The following is a 21,827-nucleotide window of genomic DNA, read 5'->3' on the forward strand; positions in this document are numbered from 1 at the left end:
TATAGTGTTCCGTACATATACTATATTCACATTTAAAACATTGCTGGATTTATTTTATTGAAGAAAACGGTATTGTTAATTTTGTTCTTCAAAACCACATTCTTGCCAATAGGGCAAAAGGCTCAGCAGTCCCAAGTTCAGCAGACTACTGTTGGCTAAACTGCCAGTGAATGTTATAACTCAATTACTGTATAAGGCTGAGTCCAAATGGGCTAAGCTCAGTAATACTACAGCAGGATCCGCAGTGAGGACATGAAACAATAGCCCCATTTCAGTGCTCACCAGGCCTAAACATTACCCTAGGCTGTGTTTATTTTCATAATATCCAGATCCAGTGCAAAAGTATCCAGACACTTTCTATGATTTCTATAATTTGTGAAATGAAAAAATACTGCATTCACATTTTTTTAAACTTAATATTTTTGCTCAAATTCAGAATGCTCCAATTGAAGACATTTAAGGTTAAGATAAGTTACAGTTAGTGTCAGAAAGAACTGAAGAAAAAAAAACTGAAGTACTGTGTATGTGGATATGGAGATGCTTTGAGATCCATGAACTCAGTATGTGGTGGAAGCACCTTTGGCAGCAATTACAGACACTTGTCTTTTTGGATTACGTGTCTACATACTTTGCACATTGGTTTTGTTGTCTAAAATTAAGAAATAAATGTGTAACTTTATGTAATTTGGTATCAGAAGTTAAAACTTGTAGGTACAAATTTCTGCTTATAAGCCTTATATCCTAAATGTATAATAGTAAATGTGCTCATAAAACTGTAATAAAACATTTATATACAGAATTCAGATGGCAATTTTGCATAAAACTGAGGAGGGTTAGAGACAATAAAGAAAGAAATTAAAAAGAATTCCTACTAACCACCTAACTCATTTTAAAAATGACAAAAAATCAGTCTTTATATGGCTTATGCATATCCAACAATAACAAAGAACATGCTAAATGAAATATAACTGATATTACTGAGCTGCTGCTGTCATGCAAATTACAGCTGTACTGCAATGCAGTCCTTCTTGGGCTGCATGGCAAGGTGCTTTTTTCACCACTGAAGCTAAAAATAGCTCCCATGGTGCCCGAGTACGTTCTGTTTCATATTCACAGTGCCGACGGTAGCAAGACTGCACTAGGGATGCGCTACTGAATAAAGATCTTCAGATGTACACACCAACACACGTAAGCATGTGAGGGAAATAAGTGACAGGACAGATATGGTCTACTGTATGCATTTCACTTCTGCAGTTTTTTACTACACATCTTACTTTTCCTTGACTGTAACACATCTATAGCTTTTATAATGAAGAGACGCTTCGTAAGAAAGAAACTGTGCAAATAAGTTTCACACAACAGTGAAAAAGAAAACAACACACACAGTAAGTTCTCCATTTTTAAGCAATTTTTAAGGCTTTGCTCCTAATCCAGTGTACCAATTAATGAAAATCTAAAGATGAATGGGTGCCATTTGCTTCAGAATTTCACCATGTACTTAACAGCTTCACTCTTTCTCACCTAGTGAGAAATCACTGCACTATAAATGTGATAAATTGAAATATGTGTTTTATTACATCTTCATTTTTCCCTGACACTCTGTGATCGTAAACGGCAAAAGAACAGAGTGCTTTACATTACCTGATACGTTTCAATAGGTTTGTTTTCCATGTTCAGGTCCCAGACTTTGACAGTGAGGTAATCTCTTGTTAACAAGTAACGTCCGCTGTGACTGAATTTGACATCGGAGATTGAGGAAATTATCTCGGAGAAGAAGGACCGGTTACTGGGATCTTCAGGCTCCTCAAAAACTAGAGACAACAAAAGAAGACGAAAGAGAGAAAAAGAGACGTGTGTTAATGCCACAGAATGATAAATGTGTTTTTAGGGCAGTCGTTTGGGGGTCTATTTTGACTGTAAAGATGATATAATGGCCAGTATTTTGTCAGGTTTGGTGTGTTTTGTCTGTTTGTGTGCCTGCCTTCTGACTTCAACCAAGGTCTCCAAGCTACACTGGTGAAACCAGTAGGGCAGGTGCCAATCAGCAACAATTGATCGACACATTGTTGCCCAGATGGAACTCAGTTACCATACAGTAGTGATGCATTAGTCTCTATGGGGTTGCTGAGCAGGCTGGGACAATCGTGGACAAAGGACAAAAGAAAAAGGGGACAAAGTACTGTAACACCTGGTCTACTGTACCCATTAGTCAGGTCTTCCCCCCCTCATGTCATTCAAGTCTTGGAGGTCTGCCCAGAAAGAGGGGTATAAAATCTTTTGCCAGTGGCAGGGGTGGGTAAACACAACACCGAGTTAGAGGACAAGACACAGAAGGACTCGGAGACAAGGGGGAACTCAACAGAGGGACATCTTGGATATAGCTATCGTTTAGGAGGCTTTTTCTGGTCTACAGAGATGTGCATGGAGTACTGACATACAGAAGACATGATGGATGGATTAATACCTTCATTCATTTATTCCTTTTTTTAATTGTATAATGTTAGCATGCCCAAAGGTGTTGGGCATCCAGTTGACCTTGGACCCCTAGAGGTTTTTTTCCTCCTTACTAAGGAGTTTTTGGTTCCTCTCCTCCATTGTCTTCTGTATTCTTAACATGTATGATCACTTGCATTGTTAAGCGCCTTGGGGCAACCTTGTTTTGAAAGGCGCTATATAAAAATAAATTGAATTGAATTGAACAGAAAGCACCAGGGAAAAACTCAGACATCATCTTGCTCCCCCTCCCAAGTATTTGCTGAGGAGAAATAGGTTAAGGGGGTGTAACAGATCCACCTTGGATGGTAGCCAAGTGTGAGGAAACTTCTCTGTCTCTCTATAGACAAGGCCGTCTGTCACATCACTCAGTCCCCTCCGGGACTGTGCTGTTACCTGCCCCTTCAGGGGCTGGATGACATCCCAGCGCCTCACCGTGAAACGCGGCTTGTCCCCGTCCTCATGATAGCGAGAATGTTATCTGTCCGGCATCTCACTGCGAGACCCAGCTTGGTCTAGCTTCCCATGAGCTGAGCTTCAGGAGCCTCCCCGGAAGACATTCTTACTAGCTGCTCCACCAGGCAGTGAGTCGACTGATTTCTCCCCTGACCTTATACAGGGAGTCTGATCTCACATACTCTCATGCATGTTATCCTACCACATCCCTGCATGGATCTGGAATGTCTCACCAGTGCCCTCTGGTGGAATAACCCCTTAACTGGCACTTCTGATCCAGTTGCCCTCTTATTGGGGAGCACAACGAACGGTTTGGGACAGACAGAACTGATTGGGAGGCTACAAATAATTAAAGAATTTAATTTGGTCTCTTTCTTTGCTATGGTGGAAAGAGACCCGCCAGGATACTGGGACTGAGCTGATTCAGGAGAATGCTGCTGGATTTCTCTTTTTTGGTTACTGTGGACTGCAAACCTGATCTGTTTTTGAGTGGATACTGTTCTGTTCTTGTGTTCATTTTACAGTAAGATACTGATATAATGTAATTTCTAGAGTAACAAAAAGGACTGCTGGTTCTAGAAGAAATATCTGATGCAGGGATAAAGGGATCAGGGTCCTACCACCACTAAAGGGGAACTGCGGTCTCAATTTCTGAGACTAGTTTTTAAATCTTGGCAACATAATAAATTAATTGATGGTATCAAAAATTTTCACAAACCCTGAATTAAGCACAAAACCATAAACGTTGTGAAAGTACTGTATGGTCACCGTGTTATTGCAAACTGCCGATCTCACCATGGGTGAAAGTGAGACTTTGTGAGACTTAAACTGGCCCTTCCTGCTCACTAGTCATTGCAATGACTAATGTAATGTGATGTACAGTATGGGTGAAAAACTACAGGTCGTGCAAGCAGATATTTCACCACAGAAATGTTCCAACGTGACCTGCACGCCAAGTTAACGAATAGTATTTGTCGGCAAAACCGTCTCGAAGCAGAGAGTAATTTTCTATGGGATTTAAAGTGCTGGACTTACAAGCCTAATTGTTTGCAATGTAATAGGGCCGCATCGCGTCACCGGAAGTTTTGTTGCCTCGTTCTGAATCACAGACAATGACAGCAATATGGCGCTGAGTAAGCCTGGAAATTGGTTATCTTGTGATTTGTAAGTTGGAAGTTTTACATGTTACTGTGCACATTTTACTTTCGTTGTGGTTTGAAAGGCACTCATTAATGCCAATTCTTTCTAACCCTGAAATATAAAAACAGCATTGCAGTTCCAATTTAAAATTGCTTAGTGGCAAAGTTGACTTCGGTTCCTGCATACTGGGGTCACATTTCTGTTATATTAACATCTTTCAAAGACCGTGAAGTGATTTTTTTGTGTATTAAGGCATGAAGGTCTATTGTTATTAAAATGACTAGTTAAGACCACTGCAGCTGGTTTCATGAAAGGATCATATTGCAAATGAAAAAATATTGTTACATTGGCTACATGGGTGTCTTTATAGAACAGGAAAAAAAGAAGCTCACCTGAAGTTTAAAAAAAAGAAATGGAAAAGGCATACTATATGGTCTCTATTGAAGGTCATGTTACTGACTTGCGCCACTGATTTACATAACAGGAGCTGCCAAAGCAATGACATTGTAAGAATACCTTACTGGTCAAGTGTGTTAGAGAAAAGAAAGTCATTAGCATGGCCAACACTACAGCAGCACAGTTGTTACATCTTGTACATCTGATTTTCACTTTGTCTGTGAAACTGTTCATGGTATAAAGCCGCAATTATGCCTTATCAAAGCTAAATTAGATTTCACATTTGTGGCCTCCCTGAAGAACTGTTTCTTTTTGATGAGGAAACATAGGGGTCTTATTAAAGGGTCGATCATGTGTCACATCTGTGTGATTGTATTTTGCCAAGTTTTCCATATTTACATTATTTATTTTTGGTCCACAATTAGATCATGGTGCCAGTTGGACCTACATGTACATTGGTTGCCTGGCTACCATACATACTTACTAAGAAGCCAAATAAAAAAATATATATACTGACTTTCTCTTTACAAGATTCATTTGTTTTCTTGGTCAAATCAGTGAAGATCATCCTGAATCAAAGCAATTAAATTTCTTATGCCATTAGTGTGTTTTTCCTTGATTCCTATTACTTAATTAATTCTAGAATGTTAAAGCTGTGGTTCTTAGGGAATGTTATTATGATGTTACTAACTAATAATGACAATTGTATGAACAATGAACAGTACCTACTGTATGTAATGTAAATGTCAAAATAAACAAACATTGTAGCCACTTGGCTTTCCGATCTCGTTTTTACCTTTGAAAAAACAATTTAACATTGAGGTTTGTATCTTTGACATTCATTTTTTACTTTTGTGCTGGCTGTAATGCCCTCATCATAGCCGTATTTATATTTATGCCAGCTTTTGTAAAGTAAATAAAACCATGATTTAAATGGCAAAGTGTAAATGAAAACAAAAATGAATGAATTGAATTAATACCTCTGATAAAATGATGAGCAGCTTACAGCTCTTCTTGAATGCTGAAAACACATGCAGTAACCATGCTCCTGTTTCTTACTTTATATATCTGTACTTTTTTTTCTTCAGTAAAGTGCGCACACATTTATTTTGTATTCCTGTGATGTTTTGGATAGACATTAAATTTGTGCTTTTTACTTACATGATCATGAATTATCTCTTCTACTTTATATTTCTGACTTATATTGACCTAATCTCACACTCGTCGGTTCTCCTTGCACTGATCAATTATTTGTACCGTTTACCAGAATAAAAACTATGGATGTTGGGGCCTTTTTCTTTTTTCTTTCCTATAATTGAGCCCCCGTGTGTTTTTGAACCTTAATCTCGAAGTTTAATGCTTTACGTGTTTTTTCCATTTTGCTGTAGCCTGTGTTAGGATTTTCCCCAATATCAGATTTTATTAAGTCTTCTGGCCCTTCAATGCTACATAAAATAGTTTACTGTCGTGACACACATAAAATATTTTACCATGGCAAAATAAATGTTGATGTTATTTTATGTGTTTAAAATCAAAAGCCAGTTTTAAATAATAAAAGTCATACATTAAAGAATAAAAAATCCTTTAAAGCTGTGATACTAGGACTAAAAATAGGCCAAGAACTTTCTCAAATATCTGCTAGTGCTACAACTGACACCTGCCAAAAGCATCAATGTGAGGAGAATAAGAAATCGCCCAGTTTCTTTCCATCTGCAATACACAGAAGCAAAAGATCAAAGCCTTCCTCGTAACATGTCTCAAACCTTCTTGTTTGAAGACATTGAAAAATATTGTTTTCTTTCAACTTCCTTTTCTGCTCTCCCTTGAAACAGTGCAACTAGGGAACCATTATCATTACCCATAAACAGTGCCTTCTGAAATCACCAGTGGCCTTTCCAAGTAATCTTATACATACTGTAACACAGCCTTCTCTAAGATGAAAGTCTTGTAAAAATATTTGAATCATCTACAATCAATGTGTTCTCAACCAAGACCTATAACGTTCCAGTACTTTCAGATACCATGTATTCATATACAGTACTGCATCTTGAAATTTCTATCCACCGATTTCCACTGTTGTTTTTATGAATATCTCTGCCCATTTGTTTAGTGCAAAAATAACACTACAATAGCAAAAGAGAATGAATGTCCTTAAAATGTAAATGTGGCAGTAAACGTGTTGTTTTAAGCTGACTTCCACTGTCAAATTAGCATGAATGTGAAGGGTATAAAAATAAAAATGAGCCCTAATTCTATTTAGTAAAGCATTTGCTCCTGTTCTTCAGTCTTCTCATTGAGGTGAAAAAAACAATTGTGCAACACTAAAAACAACTCTTAACCAGTCATTATTTCCACATAGTCATAAACTGACTTTTTAAAAGTTCTCTTTTTTAATGAAAGTTTAACTGCGGTGTCTCACAGCCATATGTTGACAGGACATGATTAATGCAACTGCAGGAGAAGACAGCAAAACACAAATATTTTCAGTAGAAGAGTGGCACTTGTTAAGAATAATGATCCTGAGGGTGGATTTTTCAACAGCATACAAACACATTGTTAGAGCCTATATTTGGGAATACATTTGTCTCTCTTCCACCTCTCTGAAATGATGACTTTTCTCAGATTATTTACACTATTTGTGGACTGCATTATTCCATAAACTTTACATTACTCGAAATACACTTAAAGAACACTTAGAGAACCATTTGCATGATTGTCTTTTGCTCTTGCTAAGGTTTTGGCTTTGCAATTTTCATAGTTCCATTGTAAAATAGGCAATTGAGGCAATTGCTTTAAAGGCAGTACATAAAAAGGCTATTATTGGTTAAATTACTATTACTCAAAACTTTTACGTCATTTCTTATAACTCATGCAATCATCTCAATAAAATGTCTGCGGAGGAAACACATTAATAGAACAAAAAAACACAACATATAACAGCTACTTATTTAATGTACTCAAAATGATGTTCAAATGGATTATTCTGTCTGCTAAGTATTTTCCCAACAATATAAAAAGGTTACCACAAGAAGTTTGATTTAAAAGTGCAAGTATGCTTGAGACACACAAATCAAATACTTTAACTAAAAACAGTCAATTTAAAGATTTAGAATGGCTGTGTCCCATAATCGGTAGAAGTCAATATTAATTAGAGTGTGCTGCAGGGGTCTCGTGTCACTTTCTTTCAATTTCAAGTGAAAGGTAATATGTAGAGAATTAAAGGTCACAGTAAAAAATCCACTCTATGTGTGTGGGTCTTCAGAAAATATATGGGTCTCGAAAAAAGGTTTTGATTCTGAAATGTAAAACAGTACAAATGAAAGGAAACAGATTCAGTCTTTTCTCTAGTGGGACCTGATAAGCACTTGACAAGAATTGATTAGACAAGACCCAATTAAACCTCATGACTTCTGAGAATGATCTTCTTAGGAAATGGTTTATCATCTTAGATGCTCAGACTGATTTCTATGACCTCATGATACCTTAACTCACTAACACAGGGAATCTAATTTTCTTGACACTGTGTGTCTGTTTGGACTGCTTTTTTGGCATTGGGCATTTCACTTCACCATCTGGAAATGCTTTGGACTCTTCTAGTTGAGCGCCAGGTCATTGAAATGTTCCTGCAGGCTAACTGAACTACTGTATATTGTACAATCCATGACCTCAGGCAACATTAAACCATAAACTCCAAACGCTTTCGCTCTGCAATCAAATGAAATGAAGAACCAGTCTATAATCTTTATCTTTCTGTGTGGCAGGTGGGTTATATCACGTTAAATATTTTCTTAGTTTCAGTAAAGGGAGATAGACTGGTGATCTCTGGTGAATTCATAGATCATTTTAAAAATCAGTGTATAAAACGGGAAAATATATATATATAGAACAGACAACTTTTAAAACCTAATGGTGCTGAAAAAACACTAAACCAGGAATTTGAGAAAATCTAATTTGGAACTTAGGAAAAATTAATATATTTATTTTGTCTAACTAGAGATTCACGTGTTATGTACACAGCTGTACAAATCCATCTAAACTCATCAAATACATGGTATGATTAAAAAGGGGGTAAATTAATGCTTACTTTTAGTAGTTATGAATGTACTCCATACAACATAATGCTTGCTAATTCTAAAAATCCTAAAACACAAAGACTGTACAACAACAAATCTTTTTTTTTATAAGATCTATAAATTAAATTAGCCTATGTGTATATGGACTCATGAAATTGTTTGAAAATGGGTGAAGAACAAAACTGAGAAGGGGGCGTTGGCTAAAATAACAAATCATGTTCTATGCACTAATATAATTGTGCATTTTCCAAAGGAACATTAGTTCTGTTAGCCCAAGTTTTTTTTTATTGATTGATGAACCATTTGTAGGAGGGATCAAGTATTTCTGCATGTGCAATCATTGATGCAAAATATAATGAAAAATAAAATTTAACTCTATATAAAAAAGGATAGCTTGAAGGTAATGGATGCTAAGTTAGCTAACTGTTACAATTCATCTTTCTCCATAGTGCTGTAAGATATCCACATTCTAATGCTCTCTGCCTAAACATGTGAATATATAATTTCCCCTCCATTAATTAAAATGGTACTGACACAGCAGAACGGAATAAAAATCAGTGATCAACCACATGGCACATTAAAACCCAACACGTTCTTTCCTAAATGCCAAATGATCCAGAGAGAGACATTCCAGTACAATTTTTGACACTGCCTTGATGACCTTCCATAAAGAGTAGGCCAATTACCAATTTCATTTCCCTACTCTTCTCTCCAATAATACTTCATCTATATTTAACCAAAAGGCTTGAGCTCCTAATGGTTAATGAGCCCCTGCTTGCTACCATTGTACTGCTCTGTACGAAGAGACAGGTGGAGACCCTTCATGCTTTAATCAGCACTTCTATGCAGCTAATCGACATGAGACTTTATGCCTTCATATTCCTCTTCATTTTCTGGAGGCTATGCTTTCAGCAAATTTAAAATATTTCACAATCAAATTCTACTGTAATTATGCTTGTGTCATGCTGGGGAACAAAGTTATTTGTGAGAACATGTGAGTGATTATAGAAATGAAGTTAACCTTATTCACATTCCCAATCTCGACCGTGTAGTACTGAGTATATGCAATATGAATACTCTAACACTATTCCTTTAAGGTTAAAAGCTGTCTGCACACTGCTGTATGGTGTTTTCTAGAGACCTGAAGAAATGAATGAGATTTTCTATGAAAATCACGAGCTGGCTCAAAACACTTTATTGCTGAAATGAATTTCAAATGCACTATGTGGTAAGGAATGCTGATGAAGGCTGAAAGAATCCCAGACACAAAACTCCATAACCTAAATTCTTAAGGATGAAAGCAGAACCTAAAAACAGAATGAACAATGAATCAGCTTTGAAAAAGTATAGCTCCAATTATATCCCGAGATTTAAACTGTCCTTTTAAAATATCATTTTCATTTACTTCAGTGTAACAAACACCACAGAGATGCATCTTTTTTCATGAACAAATCGATCAGCCCTGCAGAGGATTTCACGGTGATTGGAAATATAAACCTCTGTCCCACAATGTTTTATGGATTTCTACCCTACTGTTCTTTAGCACATTTCTGTTCCTGAGCGGTGTATTAAAAACAAGAATCTTTCAATCTTTATTCAAGGACGTGTCTATTTTTTAAAATTGCAACCTGACAACTTGTTATAACCAAAATGTTATAAATGAAAAGTTTAGCTTTACTTGATAAACATGCTATGCACTTAATACTGTGAACCCCTGCTCTGTAATCTGTTATTTTATACAGTAATAAGTAATGGGCTGTGCAGAATGTCTCCCTTCAGCAGCACTGTAGGGGCCCATTCTCCCCAGTTCATATTGGTGATGCAACATTAAATGGCTATTTTCTAACTCACAGATCTGGAAAATGGGGTTTAATCAATGACTACATGGACCTATTACACCTTCTGGCATCAAATGTCACTCTCTTATCTAGGGATCTTCTATTTATCGTTGTCTGAACTGGCCAGTTGGCAGATGTGCCTTATGGGATTTGAGATAGCTCTTGGTCATTTATTTTATATTCAGAAAGCTTAATGGAAATCATTAAGACTAGATCATGGACTACCTACACTGCGTAAGAAAATAAATTACCCATTTAAGGTAAATACCTTTAACTGTACAGCCTGCTTTCTTCCTGATGGAAGTGTTGAATAAGAAAAAAACTTCCTTGTTTTTGGTATTGATTTCATCCATATTCTATAGTCAGCGTGGTGTGAATCTCGCATAAACTCTGTTCATTGAAATAACTCAGGTCTCGTCCTCAGATTCACTGGTATGGCCGCTACATACAGTATCAGCGTTGTTTTTACCATGGCGTGATAAACCTTAGAGTCTCTCCAAAAGACAGAGACAGCTATTTTGCTTTTGCTTTGAAGACAACCTGTTTAATCTGAATTCAGCCAATGAAGCAACAACACCGTTTCAGCGCCTAGTCTCAGGGCATGCAGGGTACCCCGTAAAATGCGGTCACTCACGTTTGGAGTGCTTGTCACAAAGAGCGGAGGCCCTCATGTCACACAGGCGAAGCGTTCCCTTGCTGCTGCTGTAGACGAAGAGGTTGCAGTGGTAAGGATGGAACTCTGCAGCCGTGATCACCTCCGTCAGCTCCTCCATGTTGGCAGGCTTGATGTCAACAATATCTGAGAGGGACGGTCACTCAGGAAAACGTGCAGGAGAAGTTCAAATCGCTTCATTTGAAAGGTGTGGGTCATATCTTGAGGACTGGCAAAACTGCGGCCACAACCGTTTGCTACCGTTTACTGGCGCGGGATATAAAAACTTTGCCCCAAAATCGTTATTGCTTTTGATTGTCATTATGTAAAGTTTGGGCAACGCAAAGTAGAAGAACAAACTGAGCTGCAGCTGGATGAACAGTTAACAGTATGAAAAACTCCAAGGCCATTTAATTCTGTGAGCTGACAGCTGGTTAATTGTTAATGTGAGACATTGATTATTTCCAAAGGCCCCAGATAAAGCTCTTACCTTGGTACTGTTTATAGCTGAGGTGTGCAAAAATGTAGACATCATATCTTCTTCAGTAGCAAATTGTTCAGCTAACTAACAAATTAGAAGATACATACTGTATGCACCTTCTGATTGCCTAATATGTGCATTCATAAGGATTATTAATTATTAGGATTAATACTGGTATGAGCACTGTTGTTTACAAAATTAACTGTAATTCATGCTGTGAACTCTAACATAATTATTATGGCCATTACCCTCTGGGCACTAATCTACAGCGTTTCAGAAAATAATAATTGAAAGAAACAAATGAGTAGCAACTGGAGGTTCTTTCTGGAGCTGTGAAAAACCACAGTATTTGTAATGTGAAGCAAATGTGGTAGACATGCATTCATTAAAATGTACATATATTACATACAGTGCTTTACAATAAGCTATAAAAAAGACCAAATAAAATTCTATTCCCGATACAGAACAGTAAAAATCATTCTCCTCATGTTGTTACTGTGTCGAATGTACAGTACATTACACAACAATGTAAAGATGTCAAATGAGGATATTTGAACCTGAAGAATCACAGTTGAAAATTCAAGACTATAATAACTTCCAAAGTCAACACTTCATCAAATTATTTAAATGAACATTTTTGAATTATTGATGAAAGAAGTGGAATGTATACAGTGTAAAGCTGATTTGTTTTGAAACTAAGAACAGCAGTAGCCCTGTGTAAACCTATTTCAATCCAAGAAATGGTCAAGTACCCCTTAAGACACAATATACAATTAAGTGGCGTGCAAAAGCTGTACAGACCATTTTGTAATATCTTCAGATGTATATTTTTGGCATATTGTAACCCAAAATCTTTGCAGCACAAAACGTCAGGTTTCCCTAGAGTCTGCAACAGATAATGTAAGTACCAATGATCTATCCATACCACCCATGTCAGAAGGATTAAATGGTTAACATTTATTACAAACTGAAAGATGATGGCAGTACTCATCTCTCCCGAGCCCTGCGTTTGACCTCGAAACACCAGCATCCCTTCAAAGACCTGTGGGCTGATTGAATACACTCACGTGGTACTCTGGATCATTTCCTGCTATGATCGGCTTCAGTGAGCTAAAATGTTATTAAACTGACACACTGCTTATATCGTCTGGCAGACAGAGTTCATGCAGAGCCCCGGGTTTCCTGCTATGTACAAACTGGAGAGAAGAATCAGTGGCCCTCATAGCCAAGCCTAAAAACACAACTTCTCTGATCAATACAACTTGCTAATTAAATGTTAATTTTAAAACATCACAGGGGGCCGCATAATCCTGTAGTTATTTTACTGAAGTAACCCCAACGCCTTTCAGAGCTGACTGCGAAAGTAAACCTCTGTCATGCAAGGGGAAGTTAAATGGAGGCGAATATTCCAGAATGTTCAGAAGATCCTTTAAATGAGGAATCAGAGAGACTTCACGGAAAAGAGAAAGAAGGACAGAGAACGGAGAAAAACCTGCCAGGTGATCTGGTGTGCTCACCTTCACGTGCAAAGGGCTGGCTTCTCCTAAGAACGCATTTTTCAGCACTTCTGAAAAGGGAAAATCTACCCATCTACCAATTTTCTTTTTTCATTTAGGGTTGCTGGGAAGCCAGACCCTATCCTGGCAAACAACTGGTACAAGGCGGGATACACACTAGATGGGACATTAGTCCATCACAGCGCACACACTCACATCAGAGACAATTTTCCCAGAGGCCAATAACCTGCCAGTATGTCTTTTCCTCCTAAAGGCATGGGAGGAAACCCAAGTGAACACAGGGAGAAACTACAAGCTCCATGCAGACAGCACCCCAGGTCCAGAGCCCCAGCACTGTGAGACAACAATTCTAACCACTGTGCATTGTGCCGCCAGAGAAGGGAACATCAAACGCGAAAAAAAACAACACATACTATATTAAGACAGAGAGAAGCTTCTTATAATCTTGCCTTTAGCAAAAATTATTTTTCTTCATAACTAGCATCTTCTATCATGAATAGGTGCCAATCATTTTATTGTTAACATCTGATAAACTACGCTGCCTTAGGTGGATTTAACATTTGGCAAGTTTGTTAAATTCTATTCAGAGTTTGTATCTGAATAATCTTGCTCTGTAAAGGAATAATTAGTGAGATTCTATTCTAAGGTTTACATTCCTCAAAAATCAAACAAAGAAACCTCAATCAACCAAAAAAATGACTTGAGAAAACACAATAGGATGATTCAGAATCAAGCTGAATAAAATAACGATTCTCGTAAGTACTGCTGGATAAAAATGCTATTACGTTAATTATTTAAACTCTTACATCAATATTTCACTGTAATGGCCGTCAAAAAAGCAGACTGAGGGGAAGATGCCATTATGTATACTGAAAGAAGCCTTTTGCATTTCGCATCAACAATTGTCTTCAACCTTTTATTTTCATCCCAGCAACTGAGTCCTCTGCCTTGAAATACTCAGAATTGTAATTAGCTAATGTAATTTTGTTATTTCTTTATAATTAGCAAAATCCTGCTTGTCTTATGCACACAGGATTAGATACAAAGATAAACCACTGAAAGGTTTGGCACCAGTAGAACCACTAGTAGAATTTCTCACAGAAAAATGATTCTTCCAATTAATTAAATAATCTGTCCCTAAGGCATCGGTCTAATTATAGATTTCACACAGATGCCCAGAGGCAAAAACAAGCTAAAGCAGTCTTGTGAGGGTCAGAGGGAATCTCTGCCAAAGAGTATGTGAACTGTTTGTGAAAGGGTCTTGGATACAGTACTTAAATCATTCTTAAATCAACATCAATTCAAAAACATGAAAACTACATTCTCTGTGAATGTCTAAATACGATGCTTACAATGGTGCTTTGATCTTAAATCAGAACTGACAGAAAAATGGTTAAATCGAGAAAACATTATACTTGATTTATAAAGGATTACTTTTTCTGTATTACTTTTTCACAGTATTACAGAATACTGTACTTCCAAATTTTATGTAGAATTAAAATCTTTAGAAATTTGAGGGAAACACAAATGCTTCCATTTCTTTTTACAGATTTCATATATACAGTACAGATTTATTCAACAATATCTTAAATAAAGGTCACAACTGAGTTGATGACCCATCTTGTTCATTATGTTGCTAACAGCTAATTGATCTAAGGTTACACTTAGCTGTTTCTCAAAGAATCCCAGGGAACTTGCTTCTGGGCTGTTTCAGACACCCACAGCCAAACTAAAAAGGACTGCTCATTCAGAGTGCACACTGAGCTCTGAGCTATAGTATGTCTGGAAATGACTGTGAATTGTATTCAAGAAAATCTGCAACTTGACAAGTGCCTATGAGATGACATTTAGGTCATTAGGAGTAGTGTAACACTTCCAATCACTGTTTACTCTGATATGGGTGCTCTGGGACTTTCAAACAGAAACACATCTCTCCTACAGTGAACATTTCTGAGGAAAGCAATCACTGCCCTCACCCCTGCCGTCGCTGGTATCAAGATCATGATGATGAAGCCATCTTAATAGCTGGGGATTGCAAACCGGATGGTACAAAAAGTAATACTAAGAATTTCAAATAAAAACAACTGCAAAAGCAACAGTTCAAGGAAAATACCATATCTGCCAATGTATTTTCTGCTTTTAGAGAATATTGTGGGATCAAGAGGTTTAAATTAAAGGTGCTTAGGTTTAAATTAGAGGTGCTTAGAGCAGACATGAGATCTGTAAGGGTGAATCTCCATAACAAAAAATGACTTTCTGTACAAATAACAACCAGTTGTACAATCTTTAAAATAGTAAAAATCTGCTAATGTTCTTTTGTTTACAAAAACAAATAGAAAGGTAACCACATCAATTCCAAATTGGTCAAAACCGAAATCTCTTTAAATGACCCCTTATATAGTATATACACAGTAAATACATCCTTTCCAAATTTAACAAGAAAATCTTGAATTACTATTAAAAGGTAGCATTACTTTAGCATTAAAGGAAAACATTAGCATATAATTTACAATCTGATAACAAAACCCAGAATTGCCTGTATACTTAGCTATATATACAGTACTATAATATACTGTAGCTACTGTATACCGTATATTATAATGTTTTGGCTTTCCAAATATATACTGAAATTATAAATAGAAAATATCAGCTGCTTCCTGGGTACAGGTACTGTGTTTAACTGACTATTATCTTTATAATGAATTGTTGCAGGTCCTTAAAATGAGGCACAAAAAGATAAACTTTTCAGACTTGTTTTTCTACCAGTGAGTAGCATTGGCCAAACTCATTAATGAGCGAGCTTCATCGGCTTTGGCTAGGAAGTGAGTCTATTGCAATTATCACCTAGAGGCTTGACGCCTCTCTGCACAGGGCCTCTGATTTCCATTGGGATTTGTGCTTCCATGGTAATAACCCAGGATACTTCCAATCTCTTTACACTGCATTAAGATATTCAAATTCAACTCCTCGCCATCCTCTCTCAAGATCAGACAGAAATAAGCACAGAATTTCATACACTATTTATCATCTTGTTCCAATTCTTTCTTGGGTTAAGAGATAATTGAGAAGGAGCAGTAGTCCGGGTTTTAACAACATATGGTCGTATGTGACAGGTCACACAGTCAACCGCAGGGTATTTTCCTTCAATAGATCGCCGACATTGATTAATCCTCACTCTGAGACTACGTTTTAGCAGGAGCAGCAGAGTTCAAAACAATATGCGACCATCTTAGCCACCAACTCCAAGCAAGACAACAGAACATTGACCGAATTTCTGTTCAACTCGATTCACCAGGGTGTGAACAGCACTGTCAGGAAGCTGCCACTGGAATGGCCTTTATTCTGCAATGAAGTGCTTGACAGGCTAAGGTGTGCCCCATTTCTATACCCACCAAAAAGCTTAAACGCACAGGCACTTAGTATAATTTCAGTTAAATAATAATTCAAAAAGCTAATGGCAAAAACAAATAAGTAAATACTGCTTGATAATAATCAGAAGAATCCTTACATTTATTTACTTTTCTGGACACTCCACTCAAAGAGCTTTTACAGGTAATGGGGACTCCCCTTCATCATCACCATCGTGTAGCCCCACCTGGATGATGCGACGGCAGCCACAGTGCACCAGTACGCTCACCACACACCAGCTATCAGTGAGGAGGTGAACAGAGTGATGAAGCCAATTCATAGATGGGGATTATTAGGAGGCCATGATTAGTAATGGCCAGGGGGGAAATTTAGCCATGACACCGGGGGTAATACCCTTACTCTTTTTGAGAAATTCTCTGGGATTTTTAATAACAATGGAGAATCAGGACCTTGGTTTTATGTCTCATCTGAAGGGTGGCAAGATATAATAGGGCATTAAGACCCGCACAGAGTCCAGGGTGAGTGCTCCCTACTGGCCCCACTAACACTAACTTGTTATTAAAATGGCACAACTGCAAATTACAGCAATTGCAAATCATGTATCCATGCATTCAGCAATTGATAGCTCAAGGTTGTTTTTGTAAAACTGAAAAGTAACTCCTGAAAGACCCTTTTCAGGTTTTCAAACTGGTATCATTCTTTTTATGAACAGATGAAATTAAAGTCAAACAGCTTCTTCTTAATCTGATAATAGCCTTTAATAACCCAATGTTTAGGGAAAGATTAACAGTTTCCCTTTGGCTGATCTGTACTGCATCAACACCAACTAATATGCAGGATGACACAGGAACTAATTAGGTCATATTTTGTCTTTATACAGGTTTTAATACTGGAAAAGCTATCAAAAAAACATTTAACTTCTTTTTTAACCACTTCTTCATGAGAAAATGTGACAATTATAAATGGCATACTTATTTTTATTCATGATAACTTGTCAGAATATTTTATGAATGTCCTGAAAATCTATAGGGATATATTAGCTTAAGTATTATCTTTAAGTCAAATTTTCATTAAAAATAGTGTACTACTCCTGAACAATTGCTGGAGACCTTCCAATTCATCATTAGTCTCTCTCCAGTCACCTTGCACCCTATCTGGAGATAGGAGACCTGAATTATTTTTCTAGGCTTACAGTTATATCAGCTTCATAAATTATAAGATGACAATTAATGGCTACACTCCTTTGGAATTAACCAAGAAATCCCATGAACTGTATAGGGCAAATGAATGCCCTGAAGACCCTTAAGAAGGTAGATTTTCAAGATGTTTTCATTACAAAGATACACATTGCCTCAAAACAAAAATGAATTGCCTCCGGTTCCAAGAAATATCTTTCTTCATTTTGATTTAATAATGTCTCTTGCTTCACAGATTTTTACTGATCTCGGTTACCCGAGCAAAAATGAACTACAAGGGAGGGAACGGAGACATAATGAAATTGGGGAAAGGAAAAGATAAATCTGATTATTGAAATTCTGACAATAAAGCTTTCTACACATTTTCGCACATACATAATGCTTATGTGCTTTATTTAATTTCATATTCTCTTCTACTAACCCTCCCTGTTAACAGCTTTTTAGAATAAAACATGAAATCCTAGTATTAATGATAATACAGAGTGCATGAAAATCTCGAGGCTTTATTTTGTGGTATTTTCTGGTTGCCCTGATAACTGGCCTGGTAGCATCAGGTGTTACATTGTAAATAAAGCTTTTCTCCATTACCTACAGTATGTGATTATCTAAGAGACCTGCTACTGGCATCCCAGTGTGTAAAGAGAGGGATGGCTTGGTCATGTACAGTACTTACTGGGTTTGCGTTAGGAGTCGCTATATGATGCTGCAGTTGTAAACTGCACCTAAAAGACATTTATCTCAAACAATTTAAGTAAAATAAATAGTAACTGGAGGACAATGGAGGGGGGGCTGCTCACAGTTGGCTTCAGCAGAAAAGGTGTTCACGTGAGTGCAGGCTGAACTCTTATGATCCAGGTGTTGTGGGTTCGAGGCTGGGTCGTGTCACTCACCAGGTTTCCTCAAAGTGGCAGCTCACAACTGGCTGAGCACCGCATAGGATAGTTTGAGAACAGCTGGCCAGGTCTGTCTTGGCTCTTGGCAAACACAGTGGTGACCCCTGCAGCCCTCTGGGCACTTGCGGATTTGTGATGTACCTATTCTCCAATTAGTTCTGAGCTACCAGCACTGAGCTCTGCTGCTGTGGAACATGTATATTTAAAGATGAGTTGCTTGACTGTGTGAGGGCTGGAAGAGTCTGTGTACACTTCTTCATTCGCCAGTATGTGCAAATATAACAAACAAAAATAGCAATATAACAAAAGCTTACGATAGTGGTGGCACTAGCATGTATAGAACTTCCTAACATTCAATATCTTATGGTATTTTAAGTAACATCATAATACAATCTATCGTTCATTTGAAGCCACAAGCAACAAGGTTTTAATTGAAGGCGTATTAAATTGAACCGCTATTTTTTAATATGTCTATTACCCACTAACACCCTATTTTTTGTCTGGCAGCATAAAGTTGGAAGACAATTAGAATGCAGTGGAGATCCTTTAACCCTGCAGGTGTATTCTATCTATGTTACCATCAAACACTCATTAAACTGTGTGCTCTTCTCCCAGCTGGCCTACTCTCCTAATTGTTACCAGAGGCTACAACCACTGTGGATCACAGCCGTCTTCCAATGGCTCCATCACAATGCCGAGTGACCCTGAAGATGAAGAGTGACTGATCAGGTGAATGCTGCCATTGCAGCTACTCTAAATATCCGATCTACCTCAAAAAGAGCTCAAAAACACCCAAGCCTGCACCCCATTACTGATTCTGCATACCCCCAAGGCTGACGGAATCCTATGCATTGAATTTTTAGCGAGGGATCTGTTATTTATGTGAAATGTGCTCTGAACATGCTGCATGAAACCGAAAAATATCTTAATTGATTAGTGATAGTGTGATCTCTAATTCGGTAATAAAATGCCAAAACATCCTGCTCAGAACATGACATCTTTTCAACTTAAGCCATTTGTTTTTCTACTGTAGGTTGCACAGGCTGTCTCATTACTGTGTGCTCCACTAAGGAGACTGTGGGGTTTGAACATGTATGCCGTATCTGCCCAGATTTAAAATGCAACCACCAACTGTTTCAAAGAACACCCACCACCTTGTTCTCACACCAATGCTGTCTGATTCAGAATACAGTAGCTAAGACTGATCTCTTTACACCTTGCAGATAGTATAACTGCAATTCTGTGTATTATCACTACTTATGTCTGGGATTATTCTCATTTGGAAGACCTAATCAGGTTGAAACACAAGTGTCATTGCAATTAATCACTCAAGTCTAAAATCATTCACAGCCAAGCCAAAGGATACTGAAGCTCCTGTCTGTGATGGCCAGATGCCACAAATTAATCCTGAGGTCATCAGCAGACATGTAGGTCTCACAATCACTGTTGACGGAGATGGAGTTGACATGGTAGGTGTGAGCATTAGCAAAGATCCTCCGTGGGCTCACCTCTACCATCAGGTCCATGGGTTTCAAAACTGGAACCTGGGAAGGTAAATAAAGACAGTCAGTTATCAGTTCCACATCAATTTCATGTTGTCTGGAGAACATATTTTACATTAACAACATAATGGGAAAAGAATAATAGCATATGGTTAATAAAAAACAGAAAATGCATTGATAGAATGTAAAACCGTCTGTATCAAATAAAATATAATCACTAGAAAATGCCTTTAAGCATCCCAACTGTCGGATACATGAACCAACAAGGAAAAATCTGTATTTCAGTCTCATGAATCATTTTGCAAATTTTAGGTGTATTCCTTTCAAAAAGATCTGAAAAATTGAAATCCCTGAAATGAAATCAAAATATGTAAATATATGTATCTTCACAGAGTTTACAAGTACCATTATTTAAGTCCTTTTCACTGAAGTCAATGTGGAAGTGATTGTGCCGCCAACTGTTATTTAAATAAGTTGTCACGCAGTGGAATTTGATATCCCTTTTTCCATTAGGTAATACAATCTGATACTAATGACAATGTGAGAGAGAAATAAAACTGTGCTTGTATAATGTGATACAAAAAACATACTCTGTGAGAATCAGCTATTCAGACAGCAGGAAGCCTTATCTCATTGTGATGCATTCTACTGAGCAGCAGATTCAGTTTAATCATGTGGCGTGAAATGAAATTTGGAAAAACCAATGGAGATAAAAATCAGACAAAAGCAAAAGCACCCGTTCCTCTGTCTCTTTGAAGATAGCAGACCATGCAATTGTCTGTTCCTTACTGATGGGAGCTCTCAGATTTGAGAGGAGAAAGAGACAGGCAAACCAATCTAGTGAACCCAACTGTTAAAAAAAGAAATCTGCTCGAGACTTTAATGATTCTACAGCATTTCTGGGTAAGCTTCAACAAATTATTAAAGGTTGCTTAAGGGTTACTGCAGATTTTATGCAGTGGGCCATCTCTTTTTTTTTTCCAGTGTTTTGTCACGGAAAATCATGGTATACTAATACTAACATGACCAGGTGTATTTAACATTCTCTAAATCTAAAACATCTTGGTTTGACAAGCTTTAGCCAGTTGAAATACAGCTACCTGGACTGTTGACAGCAGCAATAAAAGTGACACTACTATCCACAAAATGTATTTTTACTACCATCACCAAGGTGCCATTTTTCTTGATTTCAGTGGCCTGCTTGTCACCTGGCTGTCACTCCTGCCTGCAAGCTGAGACTGTCTCAATCCAAGCCAGAAAGGGAGACCCTGAATCAGACTCTATCATTCCAGACTCTCTTAAGTCTACATCTAAAGGGCTTAGTGCCTAAACTGGCAGAGGGCATTTTGCAGGGTTCTGGTAATTTCATGTACAGTATACAGTATGGTAGCAACATGAGCTTTCTGCTGCCTTTGTGTCTGCTCTCAGCAGTTGAATTTACTGTATCAAAATGTCTTCACTACTTTGGTCATTTCTCTGTCGTGCACAGAGGAAGATTTTCGCATTCAAAACATCTTCATCTGTGGAATCGTAGCAATTGCATGACCTTGAGACAAACATTATGTAGATAAAGTTTTGTACTACAGAACCAAGGGTTTTCCTTGTTTTTTAAGGGTACTGTATGTGCATCCCACACTCCATCCACTATGCATTTGCACTTCAGCTATTGAGGATTACTGAGAGCCAAAGCCTAACCATACAAAAGGACAAGAGGCACCAGCTGGTCTCACCTGCATGCCTCCGAGAAGAAAAAAAGCTATGTGACCACACTAGAACTTGCAAACTCCACACAGGAGGCACTCCAGCAAGGAACCAAACCCA

At 37.6% G+C, this 21,827-nt stretch overlaps 1 protein-coding gene across 1 annotated transcript in view; it reads right to left on the bottom strand.

The window, feature by feature from the left end:
• The window catches only part of LOC148840847 (serine/threonine-protein phosphatase 2A 55 kDa regulatory subunit B gamma isoform), a 95,745-nt gene that overhangs the window by 14,386 nt on the left and 59,532 nt on the right, over nt 1-21,827 (bottom strand). Inside the window, exons 5-7 of the mRNA XM_088935286.1 lie at nt 19,871-20,048; nt 11,031-11,195; nt 1,642-1,811 (exon numbers count right to left, since the gene is read on the bottom strand). Coding sequence (XP_088791412.1) covers nt 1,642-1,811; nt 11,031-11,195; nt 19,871-20,048 — 513 coding nt within the window. The remainder of the gene's footprint in view (nt 1-1,641; nt 1,812-11,030; nt 11,196-19,870; nt 20,049-21,827) is intronic.

This window comes from Atractosteus spatula, chromosome 1, assembly GCF_055471065.1.
Source record: "Atractosteus spatula isolate fAtrSpa1 chromosome 1, fAtrSpa1.hap1, whole genome shotgun sequence".
NCBI lineage: Eukaryota > Metazoa > Chordata > Actinopteri > Semionotiformes > Lepisosteidae > Atractosteus > Atractosteus spatula.